At 37.0% G+C, this 12,411-nt stretch overlaps 1 protein-coding gene across 1 annotated transcript; it reads left to right on the top strand.

Annotated features, from left to right (window-relative positions):
- The first annotated feature begins 10,004 nt into the window (after positions 1-10,004).
- On the top strand, positions 10,005-10,388 carry LOC140160219 (craniofacial development protein 2-like). The gene has a single exon (XM_072183496.1). It carries the CDS (start codon positions 10,005-10,007, stop codon positions 10,386-10,388), a length of 384 nt encoding a protein of 127 aa, XP_072039597.1.
- Positions 10,389-12,411: the final 2,023 nt, after the last annotated feature.

Below are 12,411 nucleotides of genomic sequence, written 5' to 3'. Positions count from 1 at the left end.
TAAATGATGATTGGCTACTTCAGGACTCAGTTGTGCTGGATGGTCACATATACCGTTGTGAATGTGATATCATCTGAAATTCTGCGACATTGTATGTGACATATTTTTGAGTTGTTAAAACATTTCATTTTAACATAGAGACTTGTATCAAAAGATAAGGCAGTAGGTACCCCAGCAGACTGAACCCGGCAGGGACTCCCTGCAGTAATAGGTCAGCAGGGCATGTCATTTATATTTTATCTGTTCTTGGGATGAACAGATGAAGGTTTCACTGCTTGGAAACAATCTGCCAAAAATAGAGTGATAATTTCTACTATATTACTAACTGAATGAGCAACAAGCTCTCAAAACTCATTAAATGTATAAGTGTTGCTTAATAAAAATATATTATAGGATTCTTTGTTTAAAATTCAATACAGAATTTGAAACTCTGATCAAATTTGATTAACTTATAAGAATAAAATTTAATCTCTGATTAAATTTGATTAACTTTTAAAAATAATAATTCTTAACACTGGTCCTGTTTTTGAAGTGTTGATGGGAAGTGTTGATGTTACACGCTTGGATCAGCGAAATTTCAAGCAGGTTATTTGCAATCAGGGGGAGGGGGTTGATATGGACGATTCAGGGTAGTGTCAGATGTTGGATTTGATGAGACTGAGAGTGAAAAAATATACCCCACTCATCTTTATTTCCAACTTTGCTGTCATATTGAAATATGTAAAATGTTATCAGTTTACCTATTGGATAGGTAACTTATCAATAACTTTTATTTATTTGTATTTGTTTTGAATTCATATTGACCATTTGTAACTGAATGGAGCAGCATAGAGAAATATATTTTGATATTTTTTTATGATTTTTTCTCAGAAAATATTCTAGTATATTATCCCACTGGCTTACAAAGGTGTATGATGGGATGACAAAATGTGTCACTGTCACATAAGTGCAAGAAGACATGTATTTATTTTTTGCTTCTGTATGTTAGTGTAATGAGCTTGCAAATGAATATGTTGTTATATAATGTGGAGTGGATTTTGTTGTGAAAGAGTATGTATGAAAACATAAAACAGCATTTTATGATAAACACAGAATGATGAAATTTGTAGCAGATATTTTGCTAAGTCAATTTGTAATGAATATCTGCTATGGGTAAAATAAATAATTTAATAATATTAAGAGTGTTTGCTGAGCTGCAATCAAGGAAACAAATGTTGGCACACTTTGACCATCTTGTAGTGAATTTCTGCCCCACTCCCCCAATTTAATTGGGGACAAAGTGATTGTGACATTGATGTGATGGTGGGGAAGGGTGAGGTACAGGGTGGAGTCGGTCCTTCAAATACATGACATATGTTTCACTCTCCTTCTTACTATTGGTATGGACACATCTGACTTCTTTTAGCAGGTATGCCAAATATTTTTTCATTGATTGTAGCTAGGGAACATGGGTGCCATTATCTTCTCAAGATCAAGGGTGATTTTCCAATAAATAAGAGTATCTTGTTTACAGTCTTATTTGTGATCTGATCATGCAAAATGTCAGCTCAAACAAAGTCCCCATTTTAATATTTCTAATATTAGTCAATTTTTAGCTTGATTTCACTGAAAATCCACTGCTTTAATTCAAAGTTTAGTCATCACAAAATCAAAGGAACTACATAGGAAATACTGACATTTCTCCTCATATCTACAATTGAGAATTTCTGACTGCCGACTCATTTTGCTTGATCACATCACATTTATTGGAATGTGATAGTGTTATTTTAAGCTGAAAAGAGTCATATGTGACCCTTATAAATGCAAGCAGATGCTGATATAATACATCAAAAGATTTTTACAGAATGAAGTTATTGATTTTTTTGACAAAATGAATGAAATTTTATGGTTTAATAGGCCTACTGTAAGTTATTAAGTTGTGGAATATTTTTACAGATATTATGTGTAGCCTGTTAAATCAATTGGAAAGCAAAGGTATCAATGAATTTTAAAATGATAATTATGTAAAATGCTTCTGATTGTGTACTGTTATACATGGTGATTTTTATATTAATCCCTACTATACACAGTTTGGAGGTTTAAAGTTCCAGAACAGTATTTTTAAAAATGTTTACTAATTCACTAGCATTTAATGAAATTTAATGAAAGACGCAGATTAAGATGTGCCTATCAACTTGATTTTTTCAATGAATTTATTATTATGTTTCTTTAATTTCCTGAAAGTGGTCTTTTCATATAATGTGGTGCATTATTTATACCTAGTAGTAGTAGATAAAATGATTACAGAGTTTAACTTCAACACTACACTTTTTTTGTCTCAAGTGGCACATTTTCACTAGATGACATGCTCTGAAGATGCTGCTCAATCTAGCGAAAGCATGTGAGTGAAAAGTAGTGTGTTTAAATTAAACTTGTTAATCATTGTATCAGAATGATTTGCACCCATCAGTTTACAGTGATGATGTATCCAATTACAACATTTCATCTACCTAATGTTTAGAATAAATAGATATAAAACTATCATTTTGATTATTACAAGAGGATCCAATTTTACATTTGGAAGAATCATGCTTTTGTCAATAAACATCCAAAACGGATGGGTACCAACCATTAATTATTCAGATTGCATGGGAAATGGTCATGTTTTCTCTTTATACTAATGTTGGTAAGACCATATTGGCAGAATAAGATATGATATAGCAAATATACCATAAATGTTCGCCTAATGGCGCCCCTGGGCTCCTTTGCCTTTGGGTAAATTTCATGTACAAATAGAGAGCTCCCTACCCTAAAAATCTCAACAAGAATTAAGGGTATGTGCCCTTATTTGCTGGTGGGATTTTTATGGCAGGGCACTTTTACTTTGTGGTCTAAAATTCCAGTTATCTCAAGAGTGCATATAGCGCCATTAAGCGAACATTTACGGTAGAGGGTTGTAAATTGAACTGGCATTTAACAAGAACCACTACATTTCAGAATTTATAGCATTAGCATTTAGTTGGAAAAATGTAGCATGTTGCTATGCAATAACAGATCAAATATGCCTTGCACATTGCTGCATAGTATTCCCTTCTTCTATTGGAATTATTGTATATGCATTAAAGTCCTCAAACAGTGACCTGTAAAATATAGATGCCAAATGATTGATATGTCTAGGACATCAAAGTTTTACCATAAAAGATGTTATAACTGATGTGGCATGTACGCTGTACAGTGTAGACCTCATAAAAACATTTATATACGATGTCATCTTTTTAGATCTTTTGAGCATATGCACTTCTGTATCATTTTTCATAATATAGCATTCCACTAGCAAATTGTGTAGAACTTTCAAATGAATACAATGTCACACATTGGGTTAGAAGGCAAAATTTCCATACATACACAAAGTAGGTTTCACATTAATCCTAACCCTGTGGTATCAGAAAACCCAACACCTGGTTGTCTCTCCTTGAGCTTGGAGGGCGCTGTCAACACATAGAACACTTTTAACGAAACCACCCTATTAATTCAACACAGAGTTGAAATTCTTATTTTTGAGATAAATATGTTAGTTTTATCGTGCTGATGTACTTGTGTTTTTAAACAAATGTCAGCATTAGTAGATTAACCATAATTCTTTTGCAATTGTGTGTAAGATAATTACCGATGTAAGGAAATTGAAGTGAATTGTCTGTAAAGCAACTAACAACAGTAAAAGGAGTTACTTTTGCAAGCAATTTTAATTTTGTGAATTTGCAGATGACATAAATTAGTAATGTTGGACCAACAAATTTTGTGAAAGAAACTTGTTCCACAAAACGTGTCGTGTTTTACAGTAGTTGAAAGTCTACTGGCTACTGCTACAATAATGTATATGATTTGTATTTGAGTCTTGTACTTTGAAGGTGCAGGAGAGTCTGAAGGGTCCAATTTATATCATGAGTGCACTGTGATATTAATTTTGATAGTTAATGAAGTAAATATCAAGACAAAAGGTCTGGGGACATTGTTGCATGTTTATTTTGGTCACATGACGTTGCATGGATTTTCTCTATAAATGTCCCTGGATCTTTTATGCTTGATGAAATTGTATGCAAAATAGGTATAGAAATGTTGCGATTTAGATGCGAGTGTTTGTGAAAAGGTCACTTCATTGTATTAGAGCCTGAGTGTAAAGTTGCTGTATCCCCCCCCTTCATGTGTAAAAGTTGCTGCAATGAAACCCTTGCGAAAAAGTGTCACTTCATTGAAGCCACTACTTGAAAATGTCCCTGTTTTGAAGCCATTGGGTGAAAGTGTTGCTGCAATGAAGCTGCTGCATGTGTGAAAGTGTTGTTCCATGAAGCCACTATGTAAAAGTGTTGATGTATTGAAACTCTGTGTGAAAATGTCCCTGTATTGAGCCCAATGTGAAAGTGTCACTGTATTGAAATCCCTACTTGAAAGTGTCCGTGTCTTGAAGAAGTCATTGCTGTATTAAATAAGCCCTTTCACAGTTTCAGAATCAAGGTGCATTGTGGTAATATGCTCAGCCAGTAAGAGAGATTAACATTGGGGACTCACCATATTTAAATGAGGGTGACCTTTACACTATGTAAAAACACTTCCTACATGTGTTTTGCATATTTTTTTCTTGCTGTCTTCTGAGCACTTGCATAAGACAAGAAAAGTATTGATTTACAAGCAAGAAACTGCTAGTGTGAAAACAGGAAAGTAAAATCATAGGGGAATCCCTTTCAGGCGTGGTTCATCAGACACATCAATGGAGGAGATTGGCTTGTTTATCTCTCAAATGTGACATGATCAAGGGGAATGATTCACATGTCGGCAATTTTCAATTAGAAGTTTTTTACATCATTTTCTGGCAGTTTATAAATGCTACATCTTGACGCAAACCCCGTCAAAATCGGACATCTGGTTACCAAGTTATGAGCAATTTATCAATGGCTGAAAACAATATAAAACTAAATCATTTGAACACTGTTTTTGCCAATATCTCAAAAACAATATTAGCGACATCCGACTCATTCCTCTTGATCATGTCACAAATAATGTTGATGCGCAGTCCGAGATTTCTGAAATTGCAAAAGTGCTTTATTGAGTTGCTGCGTGAAAGTGTGACTGCATTGAAACCCCTAAGTGAAAGCTGTCAGTTATGTTGAGTTGCTTGTATTTAATTTCAACTTTAAGGTTATTTCAGTGTGTGTATGCATGTACAAGAGAGCCTATATTTGTATTTTAGAAGTATTATTTTGTGTCAGTGTGTTACTACATGTAGTATCCCTTCTGTAGAAGACAAAATGGAAGTGGAGCTGCATGTGATAATTTTGATATTTGTGTGCATTTGTAACCCTGCTTTTGTGTTTTTTGTTGTGTAGTTTATGAGGGCTGATCAATCACAAAGATGTACTTAAATTGCTCATAGAAACAGATATATGAGTATTTTTTATAGACAAAGTGAGGAGTGTGAGGTGAGATACAAACTCAACTAAATATCCATAGATTTAATATTGTAAAAATCAATGTGTGGTTCAAAATAAGTCAACCCATTTTGAACTAATATATTGGAGGGCTGTTTATATCAAGTTTTGTCACATGTTTTACGACTTGTTTAGTACCGTGATGTAAACTTATTACATAAAGGCTTGTTGTATTTAATGAATCTGATCAAGTTATGAAATTACAAAATATGTTTGTAAGGAATTACTTCCAGGGGTAGCTAAGAGATGGATAACAGTAATAATGACAGTTAGGAAAGCACACATATCCTTATAGATGATGCTCAGGTTGCACATGCATAGAAAATATTTTAACTACCAATATAACAAGAAAAAACATTAAATTTAAGTAGGAGGAGTGCAGAGTAGTTGGCTTGTGCCGAGCATGGCTTGGGTCCTGATGGGACCAGGCTCAAGCAAAATGCTCAAGTCTGGGCTAAAAAAATCTAAGCATGCTGGCCTATATGAAAAAAAAAAAAAATTGAAGATCAAGCACAAGAAAAAGAAGATCACTCCCAAAAAATCATGTAAACAAATTTTACTGTCAGCTGTAGGTCAAGAGAGTGGACATTCTAATAATGCGCAATGTGATACGTCACAAAGGCTTGCTTGACCTAGAGCAACCGCATTCCACCTCTTAGCTAAACCTTGTTAATAATAACAGGTCTTGTAATGAAAAAAAGTCTTCCTGTATGATGATGTCATACCAGTGTAAAGAGGATAGTCACCTTCTGTAGATGGAGAAGAAGTAACATTAAATTGACAGTAAATTTAGACTTGCACTTTCTTAAAATATCTCATCCCAGGATGAGATCACAAGACTAAGGGTTGAAAAAGTCTGCCCCTAGTTGTGGTTTGCCATGGTACTCTCCCCATATCAACCTCACTAATACAGTTGGTTATACACCAGACCTGTAGTTATAAACTCACAGGAAAGTGGAAGTCTAAATTAGCTGTTTTCCTAGGATTGCAAATCATGTTGGTGCCTTCAGCATGTGATAGAGCAAGTCAATGCTAGAGTAGATGAAAGTCCAGAGTCTCGCCCTGTAATGGTTGTATAATACTACCAGTTGCAGTGATTAAAACCAACCACTGGTAGTGATTTATGCTGGCAGTGATTTATACAAATTCTCCCAAGAATATTTGTTCAATCAGTCTTGGCTACCGATTGTGTGTGGATAAATACTAGTGCTTGAGTATGATGGAGTATTAAGCTTGATGACTATAATTAGGCTGGCCGAGTGCAGATCCGTCGGAACACGCTTTTCAATACGGAATAAACGCTAACCTCATCTTGACATTATCCAAGCAGCAAAGTTCATTTCCCATTGAAAAAGCGTTATCCGACGGATCTGCAGTCGACCATTCTGAATATGTTGCTGTAAACCTTTGATGTGCGCATACTACCATGTTACAAAGTCAGAGCTAACAACGCATACAAGTTCATTCATAAATTTCTACTCGGCAACAGCAGATTGCCAGACAGACAAGTGCGTTTTGACGCGATCTACGCTCAAAATACGCCCTCGTCAAAATTTCACAGGTTATAGTGACTTGTTAGTATGATACAACCATTTTGCCAAGCTTGATATATGACCTTACATTCTACATGTATCATTATCTTCTGGAGGTTTAGTTTTTGTTAACTAGTAATATCTCCATTCCAGGAACTTCGTAATTTTTAGCAAACCTGTTGCTTATATTGTAGTAAACCATATAAAAATGCTGAGTTTTTGTATCCCAAACATTCCCTCCTAAAGGTATACAAATAGCTAAAATTACAATTTTGTGTGAATTTTTTTCTTAAAACTATGAATTATGTTAAATATTGGAGGTGACATGAAGCTAATATGGAGTAGGATGCAAAAACAACTGACCATTAAAAAAGACAAAAGAAAATATAACTGACGTTGAAAGTTGTGATTATTTAAAGGTCGTACATATTTTTTGACATTCCACAGAAAGACCATCCCAAAATAAATTGCCTTTTAAAGAACATTGTATCTGACCCAGTGGCGTAGCTGCCGGGTGGCAATTTCCCCCCTGGCAAAAATTGCCTATTTGGGCCCCGCCCCCTAGCGCAAGGAAAAAGGAGAGCGAGAGGAAAAAAGAGAGGGGGAGAGAGGGAGAGGAGGGGAAAGGAGAGAGGGAGAGGAGGGGAAAAGAGATGGGGGAAACCATACGATATGCAATGCCATACGATTATTATCAATTGGCCTGGCAAAAATTGTCTATTTGGGCCACCGCCCCCCTAGTGCAGGGAAAAAAGAGAAAGGAGGGAGAGAGAGGAATGCTAATTGCACAAAAGCACCTATAGGAGCAGTATATTGACTAAAATAAATAAAATAATAAAATGGCCAACCCAAAAAGAAAAGTCGAAAAATGTGGTCAAGAAGGCTGTGTCCGACATGTTTCTTGTATTGCATGCCCCAACCAAAAATTTTCAGTATCGACACAAAATTGGCCGATTTAGTCATTTACCATTGAGCTATTTCAAACTTAGGGCCGGATTTATCATTAGACCAGATGGGTACGGGTCCAGACCCCTGAAATAGCCTAAGGTATGTTCCCCAAAACACCATGTTTTGGACCAAAATATGGTAACATTGCAAAATTTTGCAAGAATTATGGCTAAAATTCATTTCTATTAAGACCAAATTAGTAATAAAAAACAATTTTTTTTTTTTTTTCGCGCAATTTCTTTGAAAAAGTAATAACCCAGTTTACCATTTTCCCTCTTGGGCCACTGTATTGCCAAATTAACTTATTTCCTTTGTTTTTTCTTTTTCTTTGATATATTTGAAAGTGTACTTTTCATTTCGATGGGGGTGCGTCGCACCACCCGCACCTACCCCCATTTTTGTTTGGTGGATTTGGGACCCGCCCCATACAGGCTTGCCCCCGCTGGAAAAAATCCCAGCTACGCCACTGATCTGACCTAGTTAACACCCCACCATATTAATAATAAAACAGCATTTATCCACGCTTTCTGGATACTCACATCCCTCAAAGCTGTAAGCCCCCCCCCCTCCTTCCGAGAATTTTCTTTAACTTGCACCTGCTTAAGCGTCCACTTTTACTGTTAGCATGCATGGGGGAGGTATTCAAAGGAAAACCATATCAACCTGTGATGGCTGGGATATTTGTTTACAGTTCTTATTTCTGTGAATAACAACATCCTGTTTAGCCAAATGACACATCTAAATTATCTTTCAGTTACCACTAACTTTTTTTTTTTCAAAATTAGGGTAGGGAAAAGTCACGGAAAGGGGCCAGTTGTTGTCAGCTCCTTACATAAGGGGTTGTTCATTCATTCGGGTATTGTTCATTACGGTGGATGAGAAAGTATTTTCCGTAAGTTGAAAGTCATTTGGGTTAAATGGATGGCTGGACAGTTAAAAATAAGATTCACCTTCAAAGGGTGTATGAGCTCACAAGGGAGCCATCAGCCATCCAGTACCTCCTTCGACTGGCCAGTAAGGTCGAAGTAGCAAAGATGGCGTACGAACTACAGAAGTGGTCATCGGCATTTTCTGCATTCTGGCAGGCGGAGGATCCTGTTTTTTTAGGACAACGGCTTGCAGAACCTTGTCATATATGTGACATTGCTGGAAAGTAAGTAAGTAATGTAAGTATCACCAACATGCATCTGTGGCAAGCATGGTGAGTATGCCACAACCGCCAAGTAATTATGACTGCACAACTAAGGACAAGGCCCTCAGTCCCCAGCAGCTTTCAAGCCACCAACCACAGGAGCGGTACGAAAAATGAGAGAGCAGAGGATGCTAAGAATCTCTGGGTTAGGACAGGCTCCCTAAAGGAATTGACCTTGGGAACATAAAACGGAAGGTCCCTACTGAGTGATGATCGATTCGGCGAACTAGAGAATGAACTAGACAACGTAAAATGGGACATCATTGGACTTGGCGAAGTAAGACGAAAAGGAGAAGCTTTATATGAATACAATATACTACAGAGGCACAGAGAAGGGTGGTGCTAGTGGAGTAGGATTCATCATAAGAAAAGACCTCACAGCTAATGTCTTAAGCTTTAAGGCAAAAAAAAAGCAAGTTAGATTTTTTTCACTTTTCAAAGAAAAAAAACCCAAAACACCTGGAAAAATCACAAAAAAAATAATATAAAACACTACTGGAGTAAACATATTTACACATTTACACACAACAAACGAGCATAGTGAAAAACTACTGGAGAAAACATCACACATTTTTAATCCCTTTTTTAATATGCAGGTTGAAAGGGGATCATAGATATTCTTGAATATGAAGAAATATGTTTTTTGTGTGTGTGTTGGAGAGACCCACTGTAAATTCCCATTCCAATTTGCAGCAAATTTGTTGTCATTTGAAGACATGGATCTAAAAAAAAACACATTTTGCATTTGACTTTTTTGACTTGCTACAGGAAACAAACATGTTTTTTTTGGCCTAAGAGCACTTCTGATAGAGTGGCACAGATAATCATCAAGTATAAAAATAACAGAAACTGAGAATCTTCCAGATCTATATGCCAACCACAAGCCATAAAGATGATGCAGTTTATGAAGTATATGAAGAAATCAATGGCCTTCTCAATCAAGACAAAGCAAGCCATACAATCATAATGGGAGATTTCAATGCAAAGGTGGGAAGCCAGAGAGCTGGAGAGCAGGTAGATGGCAAATTTGGCATTGGTGAAAGGAATGACAGAGGAGACAAATTTCTAGACTTTGCTGTCAACAAAGGATTTAGAATCATGAACACATTCTTTAAGAAGAAACCTTCTCGGCAGTGGACATGGCGAAGTCCAATTGGCACAACCAAGAATGAAATTGACTTGATCCTCTCAGACAAGCAACACATTGTTACAGGTGTATCTGTTCTCAACAAATTCAACACAGGCAGTGCATGACCACAGATTAGTAAGATCTAAGATCCACATTAACATGAAACTGGAAAGAGCCAAGCTAATGCGCAAGAAGATAGCCAATTTGAACCTAGACACGCTACATCAACATTGACTAGAGTTCCACTTCCAGTTAGCCCTACAGAACAAGTTTGATGCACTGGAAGATACAATGAAGTAGTGTGATCTTACTGAAAAATCCAAAGCCATTGCAGAAACAATCAATAGCTGTCAACAGGGGCGTATAGCCAGCCCTCTTTGCCAGGGTGGGCAAGGCTCAAAAAATTTTCCCCCAGGTTAATAATTAAATAGAGCGGAGCAACCACTGGTGTGGGGTCGAGGGGCCCGCTTTAGGGCCCCTGGTGGGGGTCCAGGGGGCGAAGGCCCGGGAAGCTCATGGGTTTTGGGCATTTTTATACCATCAGATGAAGCATCCTTGCATACATTTGTAAAAATTTTGCAATGTCAAAAATATTAAGTTTTTGATTTTAGAATTATCTGAAAGGAAACAAAAATTTATTAACAACTTAAGAACAATACAAAATAAAACAATACTGATATTCTTGAGTGGATTTAACAAGTTAACAAGTGGATTTAACATTCACTATTACATTCACTAAATTATTTCCCCCTTCTACCCTTCAATTTCTTCCCCTTTCTCTCATTCCTTCCCCCCTCCATTACACTCACTTAAATTACTTCCCCTCAAATCACTTTCTTAAATTCTCTGTCTTTCTTCATATTCTTCAATTTCTTCCCCTTTCTTACACTCCTTCCCCCTGTGCATGAATTGCTTCCCCACAATAAACATGCAAGTTGTTGTTTTTCCCTCTTTCATTCCCCTTTCCCTATTCCTTCCCCCATCCCTCTTAGGCTTCCCCCGGATGCTTCCCGTTTGTTTTTTCATTTCCCCTTTCCCTTCTTTCTTTTTTCCTTCTTTCCTTTCTTTTCCCCTTCTTTCCTTTCTTTTTCCCTTCTTTTCTTTTTTCTTTCCCCCTTTCCTTTCTCTTTTTTCCCCTTCTCGCTCCAAAATTTTCCCCCAGATTTTTCCAGGGTGGGCAAGTCGCCCACCCTGCCCACTGGAAAGGAAGTGAAAAAGAAGGAAGACAAACTCTTAGAAACCACTCTAAAGCTTCTCAAGAAGAAGTAGGAAATAAAACAGCAAACCAACAGTCAGAAAATAGAGCACTCGGAAGTATGTAAAACCATCAGGAAACGAATGAAGGCAGGCTGAAGTTGCAAAAAACAAAACAAAACATAAAAAAGCAAGCATTAACACTTGGGAGATCACAGATGGTTGCCCTGCAAGATGAGGATGGGGAAGTAATAACAGACAGTGATGGAATTGTAATGCGCAAGAAGACAGCCAATTGGAACCTAGACAAGCTACATCAACATTCACTAGAGTTCCAATTAGCCCTACAGAACAAGTTTGATGCACTGGAAGATACAATGAAGGAGTGTGATCTTACTGAAAAATCCAAAGCCATAGCAGAAACAATCAATAGCTGTGCCAGGGAAGTAGCTGGAAAGGAAGTGAAAAAGAAGGAAGACAAACTCTCAGAAACCACTCTAAAGCTTCTCAAGAAGAGGAGGGAAATAAAACAGCAAACCAACATTCAGAACATAGAGTACTCGGAAGTATGTAAAACCATCAGGAAATGAATGAAGGCAGAAGTTGCAAAAAAACAACCCCAAAACCAACCAGTGTGTCCTCCCAGCCATGACATAATGGCTCAGAAACTAGGGCCATATCGACTCGGAGAATGGAGCAGAAGTTGAGAGTGGCTCAACACAGTATGGAAAGGAGCATGCTATTGATCACAAAAAGAGAGAAACACAGAATCATGACACAGGTCACCGATGTCATCCAGATTGTGAAACAAAAGAAGTGGTCTTGGGCTGGTCACCTAGCTAGAACATCAGATGAACGATGGACCAAACTGGTTACAGAATGGATACCTAGAAATGGTACTAGACACTCAGGAAGACAGAAAGTTAGATGGAGAGATGAAATTACAAAATTTCT

The sequence above is a fragment of the Amphiura filiformis genome, chromosome 9 (genome assembly GCF_039555335.1).
Source record: "Amphiura filiformis chromosome 9, Afil_fr2py, whole genome shotgun sequence".
Taxonomy (NCBI): Eukaryota; Metazoa; Echinodermata; class Ophiuroidea; order Amphilepidida; family Amphiuridae; genus Amphiura; species Amphiura filiformis.
The sequence above is the reverse complement of the archived record's forward strand: the minus strand, read 5'-3'. Positions and strand labels throughout refer to the sequence as shown.